Here is a 20,331-nt window from a genome sequence, read left to right as displayed (position 1 = left end):
GAAATAACCTGTGTTAAATATAACTCTTTTCGGGGGGTCATCCATGGTGCAGACCCAAAAAAGCACAAGCTGGCACAACTAACACATTATGCCTTGCCAGTGGCAGAGCAGAGGGCGGAAATCATATCGGCTGAACTGGGACTGTGGGAGCCAGTGCTGCTGCCCGTGTTATTGAACTGTGACCTCATCCTCATGGATGTGGCTGCACAGCTCAGCTGATCTACACTAGGCCTCATTTCAGCCCAACAGTATTTTTTTCCCTGTCTGATAATTTGAATATTATGTTCAAACAATTCCCAGCTGGCAAGGGATTTTTTTTTTTTTAAGCATTGGTAAGCTTGTTGACTTGATGAGAACTTGAGTGGGGGAAGAAATCAAAAAAGGAAGAACAAGAAACACCAAGAAACACTGCTCTAGATGTCTTCAGGCTACAAAAGATCATAGATAAAAGGACTGGCTGATGCCAGCCGCCTGTAATGATGACAGCTGTAACCATCTCTGCTCACCTGTCCTCTCTGTGGAGAGTGCAGTGTCAGTTGTCTCAGATTCACCTCTGAGAAAGACCAAAAAAATGCTACTCCTTATGGAGGAAATCTTTGGAACTATGGACATTCTTGCTGCATTGAGAATCGTGTAAAACGTGAGCAGACCAGGGCCCTCGGGCTTGAGTAGCTGGTAACCTGTTTCTTTAGAAACGTCCCTATGGCAAGTGGATGAGCAGGTTGTTGTACTGGTTGCCTTCATCAGCCCCCACACTCACCAGCACTCTGCCAGGCCTTACTGTCCCCAACCTCCTCATGAGCACTGGCTGGTGCAGGACAGTCCCCTACAACATACTTCTCTCTGAATTGGAGAGGTATAGATTTGATGGGTGGACTGTTTGATGGATGAGGAACTGGCTGGATGGTCACATCCAGAGAGTAATGGTCAATGGCTCGATGTCTGGATGGACACCGATGACAAGTGGTGTCCCTCAGGGGTCCATACCAGCACTGTTTAACATCTTCATCAATGACATAGACAGTGGGATTGAGTGCACCCTCAGCAAGTTTGCAGGTGACACCAAGCTGAGTGGTACAGTCAACACACCTGAGGGACAGGATGCCATCCAGAGGGACCTGTACAAGCTCGAGAAGTGGAGTCATGTGAACCTCATGAGGTTCAACAAGGCCAAGTGCAAGGTCTCGCACCTCGGTCAGGGAAACCCCCGGGGTATCAATCCAGGCTGCGGAGAAGGACTTGGGGGTACAAGAAGATGAGAGATTGGACATGAGCTGTCATGTGTGCATGCAGCCCAGAAGGGCAGTTGTATCTTGGGCTGCATCACAAGGAGCGTGGGCAGCAGGTGGAAGGAGGTGATTCTGCTGCTCTGCTCCACTCTGGTGAGACCCCCCTGCAGCTGCATCCAGCTCTGGGGTCCTCAGCACAGGACAGACATGGACCTGTTGGAGAAGGGCCAGAGAAGCTACAGAAGTGATCCAAGGCGGGAACAGCTCTGCTGGGAGGACAGGTTGAGAGAGTTGGGGGTGTTCAGCCTTGAGAAGAGAAGGCTCCGTGGAGACTTTATTGTGCCTTTTGGTATTTAAAAGAGGCTGATAAAGAAAGATGGGGGCAGACTTTTTTAGCAGGGCCTGTAACGATGGGACAAGGAGCGATAGTTTTAAACTAAAAGAGAGGAGATTGAGGCTGGACATGAGGAAGAAATTGTTTACAATGAGGGTGATATAATAGTGGCCCAGGTTGCCCAGAGAGGTGGTGGATGCCCCTTCCCTGGAGACATCCCAGGCCAGGCTGGATGGGGCTCTGAGCAACCTGAGCTGGGTGAAGATGGCCCTGCTCATGGCAGGGGTTGGACTGGATGAGCCTGGAAGGTCCCTTCCAGTTCAAGCAATTCTATGATTCTATGACTCTATGATTCTGTGACCCGTGGAGTCACTTCCTGGTGTATGTCATAACCTGCTCGGTTGACTTGCTGCCCGTATGGCAGCGCTGACCTTTGGAAGCAGAAGAAAAAGGATCTTGCATGCTATTCTTCGAGATTAGCTACTCTAGCCAGGCTTGGTGGTGACTGTACTGTCTCCCGTTCCACCGAACAGCTGCGGTGAGTTTAATCCTCATTTGAGCTGCTGTGTAGCAAGATCTCCTGACCTCGGTCTGGTGTCTCCGCTGCCCTCCTGAACCACTGTAACCAGGTTAGCCAGGGCAGGTTTGAGACCAGCAGGTTGGTACCTGCCTCATTGTGCCCTAGTTCTGCTGCAGTCTTTTTTTTTTCTTTTTTTTTTGGGGGGCGGGGGGGAGGGGGGAAGATGGAAGTACTTCCCATTTCAAGTCCTGGCTTCGGCAATCAACAGGAAATCTGCACGTTCCTGGCTAGTGGGAGGAAGTGGATGAAATTTTATGTGTCTATTGAGGCAAATGTTACCTGAGGTGCTCAGCTTGGTGAGGGCAGTGGTGGGGGACAGTGCCTGTAGTGATTTATTGGCAAAGCCTGCTCTGTTATCTGTAGACTTTTGAGGGCAGAGTAACCATAGCAGACCAATAGGAGTGATTGTTTCCTTGAACAGCAAAGAGCTTTTGGCAAAGATAGTTTGGATTAAACATTAATTGCGAACTGTTGTTCAGCAATGGTCTTTGTTGTTTATAGATTGTGGTGTTCTCACATTTCTGTCTGCACTCCGAATAGTGTCAGACAGCACAGTGTGTTGGGAAGCTTTATGTTAATCAAAGCAGATATCAAATTGTTTGCCCCCCATATTGACAGTTTGATTTCAGAAGTTGTTTGACACTTGCAAATTTGAATGTGGAGAAACACAGCAATTAAATTTGTTTGTGCCTGTGGTCTTGTATATTTGTGGATCCTGATCAGATGTTATGCACACCTCTTCTAACCGGTGGTGTTTTTCTTACATGACATGTGTTCTTTGCCTTGTGGCTTATTGCCATGTTATTTATTCAACAGATCGTGCTGTCTTGGTGTTCTTAGAGTGAATTAGGCATTTCTGGAAGCCTACCAGACAAGATCAAAATGTGGGGAGACCATCGACAAGGCAACAGAATGGGGTCTTTTCGGTAAGCATTTGAATGTATAGTTTTTTTCAGCAACATTCTTAAATACAATAAGCTGTAGGAACTTTCTGTTTGTCGATGTTTCTGCACAGCCTCCTGTAAGCAGACTATTTTGGTAAAAGCTCTGAGATAGTTGTGGAGCTTGGTGTGATTGCCAAAGAATAGACAAGTTAAGTGACAGTGTAATGTTCTGTGTTTCTGTGAAGTTTTTTTTTTTTTCCTTTTTTCTTTTTTTTTTAGCAACAGCTGGTTTTAATATTTCTGTTTCTCCACACCACCTTTTCCAGTGGAGCTGTTGTAAGCCAAGGCGATGAGATGCTGTATGGGTTTTGGTGCTATGTGCCGTTAAGACCTAGAAGAGAAGCACCTAATAGTGTGATGTTGATTCTCTTCAACTGTGGTGCTTGCCTTAACTTCAGGAATACTGGCACTTTCATTGCACACAGGATTTTATGAAAATTTTTAAGAGTTTAATTCTCTCCATGAGGCTAAGTAGACCATATAACCTTCATAAGACATTTTTGAATGTCACTAGAACTGTTTTAAAGAGTCATATGCAACTGGACCTGCACAACATGATATTTTTCATAGTTTAGATTCTTCTGGTTGTTAGTAGGCCCTGTATTTGGAAGAGGGCTCTTGGTATGAAAAATAAAAAACAAACCAAAACCAAATGGAGGCACCAGGAGCTAGGGTTTTCCTCTGTTGTACATAATTCTTTCACCCTTTGCTCATGTGTCCACCTCAGTTATTTGAATATTAACATGGTAAAGGTACTTACTCATGGTATACCTTAGGGTTCTGCAATAAGAATACTTAAAATAATTGTCCAGTTGTTGAGAAAGCTGATAACATTTGAGCTATGAAAAACAATTTCCTCCAGAACATGTCTTAATGGTATTGATGAGTAATTGTTTTGTGATTATATCAGTAGTGCTGTTCTACTAATTTTTAAGTGGATTTTATTTGCATCATTCTTTACTGTATTGGGTGGGAAATTCTAACCTTAATTCAAGTTTTAATTACTCTTCTATATGGTGGTGAAACGGGAGTGTAGCTTAGGAAATCTGTATATGGTTTGATTAACCGTGCAAATGTCACCTTACATTCTGTTGGTGATTCTGTAGTGAAACTCGAAGAAGAACATGACTTGCTGTAGTTGCTAAGGAATGTCCACTGATTTGGGTAGCATTCAGTGTTATTTTAAAATGTATTGATGTTTTATTATTCTATTTTTTTTAAATGTATTGGAGCCTTGCTTAGATGAAACATCAGGTAGCTCCAATCTCAAAGAAAATCTCACTGGATTTAGAGAAACTGTTTTGAGAAAAAAACCTCTTCCTGAGTGGTCTTAGGCAGATACCAGGAGAGCTCAGAGCTATAGTGTTGTAAACTTGGTGTCAGACAGCCGGTCTGGAGGCACAAGCGCAGAGTCATCTTGACCGTTGATTGTTGGCATATTCCCGTGGGGCACCCACAAAGCCTGAACTGGCAGCTCGCAGCATTTTGCCAGTCTAGACTCCAGCACAAGGAAGCATCAGTGAGTCTCTGCAGTATGTTAATAGAGCATATTTGGTAACCTCTGCTTTTGTGTGCCTCAGGATGGTGTGATAAGTTAGCTGTTTAATACTGCCTGGAGAGCTTAAGCTCAAGTGGTTCCTCATAAGTGTGTGCTGGTGATGCTAATGAACACACACACACACATCGGCTGCTGGAACCTGGCACAGCTGCAGAGCTGTGTGCAGTGCAGGACTATGTGGATTGCTGCCATCATTAACCCATTAATATTGCAGGTATTCCCTGTTGAGTGCTTCTGGAAATTGTGCTGAAATGGGAGCACCCAAGTTTACTTTCTCACATCTGTCGTATGCTGCCTCATCTTAAACTGCCAAACATCAATATCTTCTGCGGATCTTAGACTGTTACACAACTCTATAAAAGTTTAGAGAAGAATGTGCTGCTGTGTAGATTTGAGACTCTAAGCACGTTATGAATAATACTGTCTTTATTTCTACAGTGGGAGCCAAGAAGAAAGGTTTGCTCCCGGGTGGAACAGGGAATATCCTCCTTCCCTTGATAGTCTTGCTCAAGAAAGACACTCTGGCAACTTCTCTGGCAGAGAATCACTTCCTTTTGATATCCAGGCATTCACAGGCCTCCTCAATCCTCAGTTTGCCAACAGAGAGGAACCTTCTTTCAGCTTTGGAGCTAGAGATGGACCACGTAGTGACTTCAGAGGTGGGGAGGGGCACCATGATTTCAGGGGCAGAGATTTCCCACCACCCGACTTCCAGGGCAGAGATGAGTCCCAGATGGAGTTCAGAGGAAGGGAGCCCCCCTCTTCCGAGTATAGGGGCAGGGATATGTACTCTGGAGACTACTGGGAGAGAGAAGGACCGCCTATGGAGTTCAGGGGTGGGGATGTTCCTTCCATGGACTACAGGAACAGGGAGACATTCCGTATGAACTACAGGGATAGAGAAGCACATAATATGGATTACAGGGGCAGAGATGAAACATCAGACTTCAGGGGAAGGGGGTCTTTTGATCTAGACTTTAGAGGTCGAGATGGACCTCATGCGGACTTCAGGGCAAGAGATGTGTCTGAGTTAGACTACAGGGGCAGAGAGCATTCCTATTCAGACTTCAAAAATAGGGACGTACCTGATTTGGACTTCAGGGGTGTGGGCACCTCTGATTTGGACTTCAGAAACAGAAATGCACCATCGTCAGACTTCAGAAATAGGCACAGGTCTCGGTCTGATCAGGATTTTAGGAGCAGAGATGTGGCTCCTCGTATGGACTTTTCAGATAGGGAAATGCCTCCTGTGGATCAAAACCTTGTAGATTTTAGGCACAACCAATCTACTGTACCTTCAGCAGAAAGAGAGGGCTCTGGTTTAAGCACCAGCAAGAGAGAGGAGTCTGCACTTGGTCTAGATAGAACTCCCTTTGGTAGCCAAAAAGGGGAATTTCAACATTCAGAAGCACCAGCCAGAGAAGAGGAATCCCTCGGATTGGGTCTTGAAGACGACGCTTCACACAATTTCCAAAATAGCTGTGGACCTCTTCCTGCTCTTCAGGACCAAGAGGAGCAACCTCAGACCTTTGCTAACAAGCAGCAACAGCAGCAGCAGCAGCAGCTTTCTGGGGGGGAGCAGCAAGGATCCGATTCTGATCTTGGGTTAAAGGGTGAAGGTGACCTGGATTTCCTTGGAAGGCAAGACACCGACTACCGAAACATCGAGTATCGCGATGTGGATCACCGGCTGCCAGGGCATCAGATTTTTGATTATGAACATGGCAAGTCCTTTTCAGAAGGAAAACCCAGCAAAGATTCTAGGCCCTATAAGAACCTTCAGGTAGGTGGTTTTGTCAGTTGATGTTTCTTTTAAATGTGTGTTGGCCAAAAAATTGAAGGAGCTGAGAAGGAGTCTTCCATTCATATCCCATCACTTCAGCTCTGTCCTAATTCACCTTCCTCATGCTTTAGGTTGTTTTAATGGGCACATTTTCTATCTCAGAAATATATTCTTCTGAGGAGAAATGCAGTTTAGCAATTGAATATTGCTAAATACATAAAACTAGTTTTGGTTCAGAAAGTCCCCAAGTTGAAAATGCCCACGCAGAGGGAGTGTGTGGGGGGAAGTAGGATATAGAAGATCTTACTATCTTATTTTCTCCTGGACATCTCCAGGAGCACTAGTACCATGAGCACTACCAGAGAGAAGTTACTGGCTTGAGTGAACCTGTGTAGACCAGTACAGCTGTTCTCATGCATGTTTTGTAATAGTAACAACTTAGTTGATAACTACTAATGAATTTGAATCTCCCACTGCTGGAAAGCAGAGAGGGGTCATTTTCCTGGATCTAGATCTCATTGTACAGCTCAATGAGCATCTGAAACTACTAATGCTGGTTATCCAGAGCTCTCTGAGTCTTAAGCAGTGCTGGGGTTAAAGATCTGAGCCAGTCTGCTTATGGGCCTTTGCCTTTGAGTGATACCCTGCTTTACTTTGTTACCATTAGCATATGTGAACTAGCATCTCTCATTTGTAAAAACCATCTTGATTGTGTGAACTCAAGGACCAAGATTACCGGACCTGTCCCAAATATGTGAAGCCAAGCAAGCTCATTCGACTCGGAGGAGTGCCTGAAACGGCCACAAAGGATGATGTAAGTCAGATGTTTTACATCCAAAATTCATTGCAAGATTTTCAAAACTTCTATCAAGTGTTTCTAAATGTACCATTTTTAAGCCTTGTTAATGTACTTCAGATGGTCTGTCATGTTCCCCAGGGAAAATCCAGATTTAGAAGTCATTGCAATGTTATTTTTTATCTGATGATTCTGGGTTTTGGGGAGTCTGGAAGTGACAAGTTTTTCTGCAGTCACGTCTAGGGTGTTGGTGTTGGTGGCTAAAAGCCCGCACTCCAGAATCCTTTTAACATGCCTTATTTCCAGCATCGCTTTATATATACCAAATATTGTTACTTTGTTATTATGTTTTGGACTCAGATGTGTAGCGTCTGAGTGTACTTGTTCATTCCTAGTTATTTGAAATTGCTTAAATGAGATCTTAGAAAGATGGAGAACATGTCTACTGCTACTGCTGATTTTAGTAAAAAAAATCTAGGCTGGTAGGTGAAAGAAGCTCCCTTTCAAAAAGTCTCCACATTGAATTAGGATTTTTTTTAGCGTCAGTTGCAGACATGAGAACGCCTACATGCAACAGTTTTCTCGAGGGTTAGCTGCGATGATCAGAGCTGCCGAGGCTTGAATCTACAGAACTCCTGGCAGAAACCTCTTCCGTCGGAGGATGATAAGACTTAGAACATGCAGCCCATGCCCCTTGATTTGCTTAAAGACAGTAACTGTCTGGTGTTCACTTATTTAAAGAAAACTCAAAAATACTGCCCAAGCTCAATTAGCAGTTCTCAGGTATGGCGGGAACTTGATGGAGAAAACCTCTCAGTTTGTAACAGTGTTAACCTAGAAAGAAAAGAAGTTTTGGGGAAAGAGAAAGGTACCTGAGCAGGTGCTTCACTTTCTGAGGTTTTGTTTTGGAGACTGAAGTGGATCTTGATTTTCCTGTAGATTCTCAACGCTTTCCGAGGGCCCGATGGGACACCTGTGAAGGACTTGCGGCTGAAAGATTACAGTTCAGGTGAGAAGGCTTTTCCAGTGCTTCTGGTTTCAAGCTTATAAAAGGGTATTTTTCACACTGACACTCACTTAGGCAGTTTGGTTAAAGTCTTTGATGCCATAATTGCAGGTATTTTCTAATGAAAATGCCTACTGTTTTGTAGTTTGTCCTCTTGTCTTCGAAACTGATGGCTGCTGCTACTTCAGAGGTAAAACATGAGTCCTAGGGCCTCTAGATAGATGGAAGAGCAGCAGCAAAACCAAGAAGGCTGTTCTAATAGCCATCAAGAGTAAAGCAAATACTGACATGGGACAGCAGGTTAATTCCAAGTAGGTTTTTAAAATTATTATTGAATCTTTTTGTATTGTTCTACATCCTCTTTCTGAGATAGTCTTACTGTGGAATGTGTCCTGCACAAATAGTGTCCTCAGGAAACCTGATGCATCCTAACATTTCTCCTTCAGTAACATGAACCTGTTACCCTTCTTAGATATGAAGACAGGTTAAAAAAAGTAAGTTTGACGAACAGATATCCACATACTGGGTCTGGATGCTCTTCCTCATTCAGAGAATGAAGTTTTGCTGTACTTCTGGTCAGTATGTATAGGATTCTGAAGAAAAATATTTTACGAGGCTGCTCTGTGAGGAAGTTGTACTGGAACAAAGATGTGCGATGGTAGCAAATGCAGGGTGAGTCCTGGGGAGTGGTTTAGATAATACTAGTAGGAAATACCTGGAAACTGGTATGTTTATTTATTTTTTTAAAACCTAGGAAAGCAAAGGCTTCTACCTCCATCAGTGCTTTTTCTTATTACCAATATGGGTTGCACGTGAAGCAGTTGGGATTCCTGGTGTCAGTACATTATGTAAAGGCGTCCTACGTGTTTAGTGGGAGAGAAACTGGGGCAGTTGCATATTTCTCAAGTATATTCTTGTTTCTGGAAGCTGTCAAAGGAGATTTCACAACCTTCTTGTGAACTTTTGAACTAAAGAACACCCTCCTGTCATGAAGTCTGGTCTGGCCCAATGAGCAGGGTTTAAAGGGCACAGTCCATCTTTCTTGCTTCCTTTCCTCTTTTCTAAGCATAGTACAGCATGGCTGTCATCAGCCACCTGACACTGACTGCAACCGAGTAATTGCAACACACTCTTTTTTTGCTTGTGCTGATGTGATTTGTGAGGGTTTTTTTTCTGAAACACATAACTTTTCAGTAATAAATCAACTTGAACTGGGAATCTCTTCGTAAGCCTTTTCTTGTGTATGTAGTAGGACTCACTGCCATCATTAGAGAACTGTTGTTGTCTCCTTCCCATTCCCTGTTTCAAAGGCTACTCAGGATGAGACACGGTGTCTGAAGTTATGCCCAGAAGCTCTAGGTTCTGTTGGCAGTCACGTGTTATTAGGAGGGTTGCAGTTTTCTGCCATCTCTCTAAAAGCTGTGTTTTCTTTCAGTCTGTCTCCTCAGCTGCAAAGTTCTTTTTGTTGTTTTTTTTGTTTGTTTAAAAAGTTTTTCTGGCAGTTGTGGAGAGGGAAAGAATTAAATAAAAATTAGCTCATATTTTGTGAGCTGTTTAAAGCAGTTGTTTAACCCTGTCCAGTCAACATCAGTAATTAAGCAGACTAGCATCAATCTGGGTTACGTGGATATTCCAAAGACTTTGTTTTGCATTATGTCCTGAGGCCGCAAATGCAGCTGCTAATTTAAGCAGCTTTCTGATCCTTGTTACGCAAGATGGATACGTCTAGGACAATAAAAGCTTCCTGAATTGTGAAAACAACTTCTTGAAATTGGGTAACTAGAAGCTTTAATAAATTTAATTCAGCTTTTCACATTAGGTCATCCTGTAGAGAAGTGTATGAAATTGAATTCATATTAACTTCTGAAAAGCTAAGTCTGTTTGAAACAAGAGGTCAGTCATGGGCTAAATAATGCTTTTAGGGTGGGGTGTGTGTGTAAATATTCATAAGAATTAAAGGCAAACTTGCTGGATTACCAATGTCTCTGGGATACGCCTGGGCCCAGGGGCTGCATTGCTATGTCCGTTCAGTGCCACAATGGCAACTGGGCTTAGAGGAGGATGTGCTAAGCCTGGCTCAGAAGGGTGCATGCTACCCTTGGCTCAAAGAGTGCGTGCTAAGCCTGTCTGAGTGGTTTGTGTATTGTTGAGTGCTGTTCAGAAATGGTAAAAATAACATTAATCATGAGTATTCATGTTGAGTGTGTTGGAGAGAAGAATGCCTGCAGCTGTTGGAGAACAATAACAGCCATAACAAATAACACACAATTAACTCAAAATAAGTGAGGTTCAGATCAGTTTCACAAAAAGATAACGCTTATCATAAAGCTTGTCTCAGCAGCTTCAACCTGATTATTCCACTGCATAATCTTTCACAAGACTCTTCTCTTTTGGGGAAAACATATGGTTGACATTTCTTGGAAAAAAGCAGCTCGACTTCTTTATAAAGCTCTTTCTTTTTATGTACTGTGTATGTGCAAAGGGAAGTGTATTGTCACTGAAGGTTGTGCTGAGCATGGAACACTGTTCTTAATATACCTGCTGTGATTTTGGTATGCATTCAAACTGTTTATTCTTTAGATTATTTTCTCTCAAGCCCAGACTGAAATGGCATAGTAGTTCTATTTAAATCAGAAAGGCAGATATTTACAATCATAAAATATCAAAATCAGACTTTATAACATTATGCAACATTAATGTGTCATTTTCACTGGTTAGATTTTTGAATTGATGTTTAGACTGAAAGTATCAAATCTGTTTGTGGGGGGAAAGCGGGCTTCTTCCAAGGTAACGTGTAAGCCTTGGCAGAAATAACTGTGTTAGATTGTTGCCTTCTCTTTCAGCTTACCTTTTCAAGTATGTTTGGTGATGTCTGTTCAATTAATCATTACAAAGAATAAAGCCTGAGGTGATAGTGGAATCTTCTTAAAGCTGCTTTAGTCTGTGACATCTCCCAGTGCCTCTTCACACGGTGGATGCGCTGCAGCTTCGGTAGATCCTGGCACTGATGGCTTGTCAGTTGCTCTCTGAGAAGGGGGCTCTCAGTCATGGCTTGTGAGGCCCCTCTGTCACATCTGAGGGTCCTTATCTCACTGGGGTCAAGGCTTTTGTGTGGGCCTTCCTCCGTGGAGCTGCCAGTGCAGCATGTGACGGCACTGGGCTGCTCCTGGCAGCGTGACTGTCATCTCCTGCCACTCTCTGTGCGCTTGCGTCGGTGCTGACTGCCAGCGGCTTGAAACCAATACCTTTTGACCTTCGAGGAATCCAACATGAACGCACCTTGTCCTAGTTTTTATTTTGGTCGTATTTTAAACTTATCTCCTGCCTGATTATCATCAAGCTTTATTTCTGTTTTCCTGACTAATGTCCAACATAAGCAAAGTCTGACAGACCATCTTGAGTGTCTGATGTGCGCAGAACTCTTTTCTGAACACACATGTGTGCCCTGGAGAAGGGGGCCTATGGAACTATCTTTATCTTAAAGGGCTGCTTGTGATGAGTCGTTCACCCTTAAAAGATGCTGCAGTGATGCCTTATTACTAAGTGCAAACACAAAGCGTACTGTGAGCCTTCTGTTCAGATTGTTCTCCTGGATGCAGACTGCAGTGGGACAAGCTCAGAATATGCGTTTTCCAACAAGGATTTGTGTTAGCATTAATACCAGCAGTGAGGAGGGGCTGTTCAGGGAAAGTGAGCCCGAGAAATTGCTGGCAACCCATGAAGCTTTTCTGGCTCACTCTGGGGAACCGAGAGAAGTTCTTACTGAGCTAGTGGAGGATGGACACGCTAAAAGAGATGGAGAGCAGGATGTGCAGTGAGGAGCTTTGTGAGATGGACCTGGAGGGACCAGGTGAGCTGGATTGCAGTCAGAGGGAGCAGCGAAGTGTACCCCAGCCCCTTTATGTACCCTCTAAATTAGTGCAGCACTTCAAAAATTGGGAGATTTGGGTTTGCTAACCCTCTTCTGACCCTTTTGAGGAGATGCAGTGCTGAAGTACGCCTTGCCATATCGGGGTCAAATTCTCCATTTTCTGTGCCTGGAGGGCATCCCAAAGCAGCGAGATCTCCTTTCCCTTAAAGTTCCTGTGGTAGCAAGCACAGCTCCGCATTTGTCTACCCCACATGGAACTGAGTCTTGGCTCCCTCGCTGTAGTTGGTGCATCTTGCCTGTTGCGCTAATGATGCAGAGAACAGTGTGGTTCATCGTCAAGGCTGGTGCTAATGAACCAGAGGACAAATAACCTCCTCTTGCTGTGTTTAGGGCTTTGCACAGTGAAGGTTGTGTGGCCCGCTCAACTGCATCAGCCATGAACAAGGGCATATGGATCTTGGGCACTTGCTGAGAGCTAAAGCGATTGTCCCTGAGCTCACAAGATGCTGTAGCACACACGGAACTTCCTCCTGAGGCACGACCAGATGACCTGCTCATCAGCAGAGTTCCTCCATCTGGAGGGCTAGGCTTTCAGAATCTGGGGAAATACCTTCAGCGCTGGTCCACATGAAGCATTTGATTCTTGTTTGTAGCCAGAATAGCCTGGCAAGGACTAAAAAAAGCACTTAGTTGGAATTAGTGCATGGTCATCGATATCAGTCCTTGCCAGTTTTCCCAGCTGCGTGGGCCACAGGCTTTTGGCTCACCTTGCTTGGTGTCAGGGCAGTAGTGCATTATCTCTTGGAAGCAAAAGGCTTTCTTGCCCATCTTTCCTCACCTGTTATGTGGTGGCTTAGGAAGTAAGAAGTACAAATCTGCTTTAAGTCGGTTTTTGTGATAGTGATCAGCCTTGGATCAGGTTTATAAGGCCTGTTCAACAGAAAAAGCAACAAACACATCCATAAAATGTGCTCACAGCCTTTTTGACACACAGAAGCGTTCTCTTTGTAACCATTTTTACAGATGTGCTCATCCTTTTTGCATCTCCAGCACAAAACTTGAAGGCTTTTCACAGTGTGCTGACATTATTGCATTGGTTGCTTTTCTGAGTCAGTCAGACAGATCACGTATGCTGGAGACCAGGTTCTGCCTGCAACACCTTTCCAGGTCTGCAGCTCCCAGTCCTCTCATGGGGTTCTGTGAGGCCCCAGCCTTCATTGGATTCCAGGTTTCTGTATAAATATTGTGTAATACTTTGTCTGTAATAAAGCTACAGTGTGTGTGGTCTTAGTGTTTTGGGTTTTTCCCTCCTGTCCACTGTGCTGTTGTACAAACCAACATCTTTCTGAGCCAAGGATGGTTCAGAGCCATCTAGGGCTCTGACTGCTGTAGTTCCTGCAGTTTATGGGGCTGCCTGTCTCCACCTTTGAGGGCACCTCAGGCAGGTCCTTTCTGCATTTTGTCCTCCTGGATGTAGGGAGGAGGATGGACTGTAGCTCTCTACCTTTCAGAATATAGCTGTGTTTCATATCTTTTGGTTCCAGTGCCCTTCAAGAGAAGTCATGAGTGAATGTGTGTGTGTGTTTTGTACAGAGGGACAGTGTGAAGTGGTGAGCCTTTTCCCCACAGCCATGTGTGGCTTGTAAATGCTCAGCCTTTGAAAGAAATTTGGGATAGGGCTCGCTGCAGATCATCCTGTTTAGTATTCACCAGCAAGCTTTTCTGGTACAGCTCTTCAGCTCCAGTAGCTCTGAAGACCAATTTATCTGTGCAGTAAAGGGATCTGACAAATTTATGGATGCTCAGAATCCACCAGCTGGTATTAAGCTCCGGCTTTGGCTTCGGAGCTTGTATGAGCATCGATAGATTGCTGCTGTTCCCCACTGTGCTGCGAGGCTGCCCTCGTGTTCTCAGGCTGTGTGGACAGCTTTATTTTCTCTGCTCGCCGCAGAAGGCAGCGCAGTATTGCCTGTTCTCACCGCAATTGCAGGACTCGCTGTGTAAGCACAGATACAGAGATACAGAGAAAGCCCTGTGTCTTTTAGTATTTTCTTGTGATAATGAGGTGTTTACTCTTTAGTATGGATGAACTACATCTGCATCTTTCCTTGGAGGAAACTGAGAATCTTGTACACAGGGCTCATGGGCATATTACCAAAACCTCCCACAGATGAGGTAGGTCTTCCTATCAACCAAGGAACAGCAGATTCTCTGAGAACACTTTGCGAAATTCTGTCTCCACTACCTGAGCTGTGCAGAGGTTGGCGTGTGAGATTGCAGGTTCCTTCCAGGAATGTGGAAGTCCTTTACGTTTGCTCCATGCTTTATACTGTAGTTGCCTTTGAAGCAACAGAACTTCTCTAACCTGGATGAAGCTCTGTAGAGGGTTTCCTTGGCTGTGCTCTGCTGTGCCATGCTGGCTCTGGAGAGGACAAGCAGCAAGAATGTCCTTGCTTCAGCAGCCCGGCCATGGCTTTGCTTTAACGTACTGTCTCTCCAAGTCCTAAAAGTGCCCAGTGCTGCAAATGCTTTTCTTTTGTGGTAGTTCTGTCTCATCCTACAGAAAAAAACACAAGGGAAGTGTTGTTTGGATGGCAGAGAAGCCCTCTGCTAACTGAGATTCCATCATCGTCTTCTGCCCTCAGGCTGAAGCTTCTGCCCTGGCGGATGGAGGGGCTTCCACCATGCTCACGGCTGGTTAACAGAGTGTCTTTTGGCAACCTGTTATTTGAAGTTACTTTAATAGGAAGTCATCTTCTTACCTTCCAGGCCAGAAGAGAGAGAACATCTTTGTGCTGCACCTCAGCAGACAGGGGGTTTGTAGCAGTTGTTTTTGACAAGGTAGCTGACAGTTCACTGTGGACTTCAGGTTACCTAATGCCTTAAGCTTGTAGGGGTGGGGTAACGTCACTTACTGTGTTCCTAGAGCTAAGGAGCTGGATCACCTCTCAAACTGGATGCCTTTGTCGTGTTGCCATCATGCCTTCTTTCCAAAAGTATCTTTGGTTTGGCATAGGCAAGGCTGCTGTATTTATGAGATCTTTTCTTTTGGCCTCCTAAAATTCCGGAGAGATTTTTTTTTATGTCTTCACACTGCTTACAGCTCCTAACAGAACAACATTATGGTTTTCTTTATTTAGATTTTTGACATAACGAATTATCATGAAGTAACACATTACTATGTGTCAGTTGTTCAGTAGAAACTGTGTGAGTATAGAAACAAGTCTTATTTTGAATCCCAAGTCTTTGATCTTTTTATCTGAAGCCAAAGAACAGTAATTTTAAGTCAGGCTTTCAGGATGTTTAGCCAAATCATGGTATGCTCACAGGGACCTGCTATTTGTTGTTAGATTTCAGTTCACTAAAACACATCTGCTTCAGGGGCAAAGTATTGCTTATTCAAATGTTTGCAGAGCAGCTTCCTGGTGCTATAAATATGTTCTTACTCCTAAGTATTAAGCGATCATGCCCATTTTCAGTGCAGAAAACAACTGAGCCTGCTTTGGGAAATCCATAAAGGATTGTGTGTACATAGGAGCACTTGAGGAAAAGCAAAAGTCCTCTAGATTTTATGTGCACGCTCTCCTTGTGTTCTCCCTTTACCTGCCGTATACAGCCTGTGGTACTGTAGACTTGCACAGCCGAGATGTTGTTAAATAAGGTACGAAAGTCCTTTTACACCTTTTACACAGTTGACCTCAAACATGGCGGGGGAGATGAGGACATGTGTGCTTTATGGCTATGCTAGGGTCAAAACCTGCGTTAGTTAAAGTATTGGAGGACTGTTGCTGTTGGAAAGTTCCTTTGGACAGTGTAACTGTGCTGCAGCATGCTCAGGGGTTGTGTGGGGAAAATACTGATTTGCGTCCTTTGTAACAGAGTCTGTGTTGATCCAACATACTTCTGCCAAAACATAAAGCACTTCTTACTCCATTCTACTTTTTTTGTGGATCCTGACACTGTAGAATTGTATTAGCCAGTAAGTGAAGGATGAAATAAAGAAGATACTTATATCTTCAGATGAAACTTTGCGTATGAATTCAGGCTGCCTTGAGTAAAAAAAAAAAAAACGTGCTGTAGTCTTCAGTGGTGGTTTTGCTTTCTGGTTTGATCACTTTGGTTTTAGTATTCTGACCTGAATCATGCCAGTGGGTGTCTGAGACCCGTCATTCACAGGGGAGGACACCTTCCCTTGGGATGCCTGTTGAAGCAGTTCCTGCCATGAGGTGCCTGGCCTCCTGTCCCCGTCAAAATCCTCTGCCCCGCTTCTGGTACTGGCAGCTGAATTGCGATGTTCTGACAGGCAAACTGCGTGAAGGCTTCAGAAATAAAAATAGGCAAGCTCAGCAGCTGCTGCACAAAGAGCTGAACCACCCCTACAGAGGAGGTTGGTAGCAGAGCCTCTCTAGCTGCTCCACCTAAGAACCAGCCTTGTCACTTGGTTGTGTTTCAGGCATTGCAGTCTGGGTATTGTGACTGTTGCTGATAATGAAAAAAAAAATCAGCGCACGTTGCATTTGGAAGGTGCTCTGTAGCAGTGCTGTTGTTCCACTGGCCTCCATTTCAGTGGCCTTTCCATTATGGTCTAAAATGGAAGGATGCTCTGGTGGGGCAAGGGGATGGAACAGGAGTGCTGTACCATCCCAGGCTGATGTAACTCTGTAGTTCTTACGTACTGAGTGTGCATGTCAGAGCCATGCAAAGGGCTGGGTCTGGGGACGTGTCAGGCCCCTGCAGATGTTCAGCAGCAGCTCCTGGCCGCTCTCTTGCACCACTGCGGTGCCGGCTGTGCAAAGACGGCTCGCAGGGAACCACAGAACGCTGTGTCCCTCTGTGACCCGACCACAAGAGCTGAACGTCTGGCCCGAAGCTGCTTTTCGAGAGGATATGGGGCTGCAGTTTCTGTTTGTGGTTCTTGCCATACGTTATTGCAGCTTTGCTTATTTGGGAGGTTGAGTTTGGTGGGGGAGAGCAAAGGTAAGAAAGTGCACAAGGAGAAATGTGCTGGTCTTCTCCTTAGCTGTCTCCATGTAATGCTTGGAAGGATCCTGTAGTGTACATTCCTCCGAATGTCTCAGTTTTTGTTTTTGTGTATAACATTCAACGTTGCGCTCTCGACTGTTTCGTGCTGGCTTAAATCCATTTATAAACCACTCATTCACTTCACCAGGAGCAGGATGTAAACTGCCTCTTGTTGTAGAGCAAATAGAGTGAAAACTTCTGCAGTCTTGCTTTCTGTCTGTCAGGAGACCCCTACTTCATATGCACGTGGAAGTAAGATAGCACTCTGATCCTGGCTTGCTGCTTACAGCAGCTTTCAAAAATCCTCTCTGTGAAGGGAAATCGGGAGCCGTACAGGCTGACAAATATCATTCATGCAGCCTTTTTCTAAACAGGAAGGAGAGAAGCAACTCTACAGAGTTCTGGATTTGAGTAAGACTTGAAAATAGATGGTATGAGCCTGCACGCTGTGCCTGGAAGCAGCAGAGGTGTCTGCCTGGAATGCAAACCAGCCTCCCAGCACGGGGCAGCACTGCTCTCGGAGAGCAGCTCGCTTCTGCGGAGAGGAGGGCTGCTTCGTTTGCAAATGTGATTTAGCGTGGCTGGAGCTGCTGAGAATGGATGCTCTGGGAACAGCTGGGTGAATTTGGTTCTGTTGATTCTGCCAGCTGAAACCGTACCTCTGGTTCCAGGTGCCCGCTTCATGGGAGGATATCAAGTGGCTTTAGCTGCATTCCACTGCAGATGGCGTGCTGCTGGCCTGCGTCCGTCAGCGAGCGGAAAAGCGCCCAGATTGATACATTTCCTTCTAGTGTAGTTATATTGACTGAAATAATATGGGAAAGGGGAATAAATTCTTGTGGGAGATGGAGGACGAGCTAGGTTCAAATTGGAGACTCATTATAATGTCAGATGTTTAAAGTCAGGATTGTGTTAGAACAGTGTGCAAAGAGCTGTCAGAATTAAAAAAAAGTAGGGTTTGTTGATGAAACAGTTTTGTTTGGCCTTGTCTCTGAAGTGGTGAAGTACAAAAGATGGTAAAGAAACAGAGAAGGAAAAATCAAGAGAGTGCAGCAGATGTTCTTTGGCATAGTTTCAGGGGAAAATGGGGGCTGTTTTCCACAGACTGGATAGCCTGGCCTGAAAGAAGTGTGTGTGCAGTCACTGAGGCAATAGGAACCAGATAGATCCTTGGTTTGAAGTCACCGGTGCTAAGATGTGCATCTTTAGCAGAGGAGACAAGCTCTTCACCAGGACAGCTAGGTGTCTCACATCGTACCATCCACACCCAGACTGCCTTTCCTCTCGCTCCTAACCAGCCGAAAGAGCCGCAGGAGGGAACCAAGCGTTTCCTACTGCCGAGCGTCCGTGTGGAAGCGTGTCAGCACGTGTTCTTCTGGAAAGCGCTGTTTTAGAGTCAGGTGGCCTTGGCGTGTGAAGGGTGAGGTTATGACTTTCTTGGAGCTACTTTCTACATCAAGGGTGACTCTTAGGATGGGCTTATCTTCTGTAGTGTTCACCCTGCGCCTTACTGTGGGATGTAACATTTCAATGCAGGTAACTGGACACAGTTGAATCAGTGGGTCCCTCCTGCCCCTGGCTGAGATGACAACTTTCTGAGGAGCGAGAAGTGTAAAGGCTCTCTAGTTTCTTACATCTAAACTCGAGCTCCCACACCCTTTTCTTGTGTGTACAATAACATCTATACCAAAATAAGAAAGCTGCAGTTCTTGTTCCTGTACCACTGTGTTTTTTCATAATACAAAGGACTTGGACTTCAAAAGTAACCAGGTGTTGAAGGAAAAATAGCACAGACAAAGAAATTGCGTTGGTTCTTTCTGGAATATTGCTCAATTAAAATGCTGGCTCTTCATCTAAAATACATTTGCAGCAAGGTACTTTGGAATGACTTATCAACACTTGCTTTGGAGAACGCTGCCTCCAAGGTAGCACAAAATGTGAAACTAGCAATGGAAAATCACTATACCTTTAAAAAAAACCCTCAAAGCAATTATTTCTTGCCCTGAGGAAGGGTGTGCCTGTCACTGGGTTGTGTAAGGGGAAGTGGGAACACTGTACCATTAACATTCATGATAAACTGCACAATTAATCATCATCCAGCTAGTCCCTGATTTCTCTCCTTTTCATTCTGGAGTAGAGGGGTGGTGGTTGGTCATTGGAGGGAAAGGGAAATGGAATATTTAATGTGGCTTTCTTTATGACAAGGCACTAACATGACTCCCGTCTGTATTTAAATGCTGTCCCCAGGTTACGACTATGGCTATGTCTGCGTGGAGTTTTCACTCTTGGAAGAGGCCATCGGATGCATGGAAGCCAACCAGGTTGCTTTAAACTTCGGTCAATGCTGCTAGAAGATTTAATTTTTTTTTTGGTGGGGTGGTGGAAAGCCAATGAGGTTTTTTTGAACCGTTCAAAGGAAGATTCTTATATTATACACAACGTTGCGGTTTAAATGTTGTTTCCAGAAACTTGTAAAAGGCTTAGAAATGCTAGTGTGAGAAAGACGCTAGACACCAGAGTCTGCCCTGCTCCCCAGCGTGTGTCAGCACACTGGTGCCGTCAGAGGCTGGGGGCTGGCAGACCCCTAATGCAGGTTGTGGCCCTGATACTTTTGTTCTCACACTGAAACCCAATCGGAAAGATCTCTGCTTGTGTTAAACGCCTCCCTGAGTGTGTGTGCGCACACACATACACATGGGACTGTAGATGAGGCCTCTCGTTTGCAGCTCTGACTCAGCTCTGACCTGCACACTCTGCTTTTCCGTATGCCTTGTGTGCCAGAGAGATTCTTAATTGTTATCTCCCTTATATCTATCCTGTCGTTTGGCAAGCTGGAGCTGCAAACTTGAGGACTATCCTACATGCAGTTGCGCCTGGTAAATCTGAACATTTCCAGCCCTTAAAAGTGAAAAATGGCTTAAATCCCAGTGAATGAATACCCAAGGGGAGCCTTTTTTCTGCCCTGGTGTTTGAGGCTAGAGCTGTTGTCCACCATACAAGAGCAAGATGCATAAAGTTTCTTGGTAAAACACAGATTCCTGTCTTGCACCACCCTCCCTGTGCCCTGGAACTGCAGGTGGTGGAGCACTCAAGAAGAATCCCTGAACAACTGATCTGCCTTCCTTCACTACATCCCTTAAGTCTCCTCTCTGCTGCCTTCTTCCTCCTAATTTGCCTGAGTAAGAAACCATATAAATTATCTAAAGGC

At 44.8% G+C, this 20,331-nt stretch overlaps 1 protein-coding gene across 2 annotated transcripts in view; it reads left to right on the top strand.

The window, feature by feature from the left end:
- The window catches only part of RBM6 (RNA binding motif protein 6), a 57,285-nt gene that overhangs the window by 2,725 nt on the left and 34,229 nt on the right, over positions 1 to 20,331 (top strand). The window contains exons 2-6 of one of the 2 annotated variants that reach the window (XM_065075274.1): positions 2,960 to 3,069; positions 5,084 to 6,428; positions 7,153 to 7,242; positions 8,164 to 8,233; positions 19,371 to 19,444. In XM_065075274.1, coding sequence (XP_064931346.1) covers positions 3,026 to 3,069; positions 5,084 to 6,428; positions 7,153 to 7,242; positions 8,164 to 8,233; positions 19,371 to 19,444 — 1,623 coding nt within the window. In that variant the 5' untranslated portion in view covers positions 2,960 to 3,025. Of the gene's footprint in view, positions 1 to 2,959; positions 3,070 to 4,859; positions 6,429 to 7,152; positions 7,243 to 8,163; positions 8,234 to 19,370; positions 19,445 to 20,331 lie in introns of both variants that reach the window. The other variant, XM_065075275.1, reaches the window with a different exon arrangement.

The sequence above is a fragment of the Columba livia genome, chromosome 10, assembly GCF_036013475.1.
Source record: "Columba livia isolate bColLiv1 breed racing homer chromosome 10, bColLiv1.pat.W.v2, whole genome shotgun sequence".
Taxonomy (NCBI): domain Eukaryota; kingdom Metazoa; phylum Chordata; class Aves; order Columbiformes; family Columbidae; genus Columba; species Columba livia.
The sequence above is the reverse complement of the archived record's forward strand: the minus strand, read 5'-3'. Positions and strand labels throughout refer to the sequence as shown.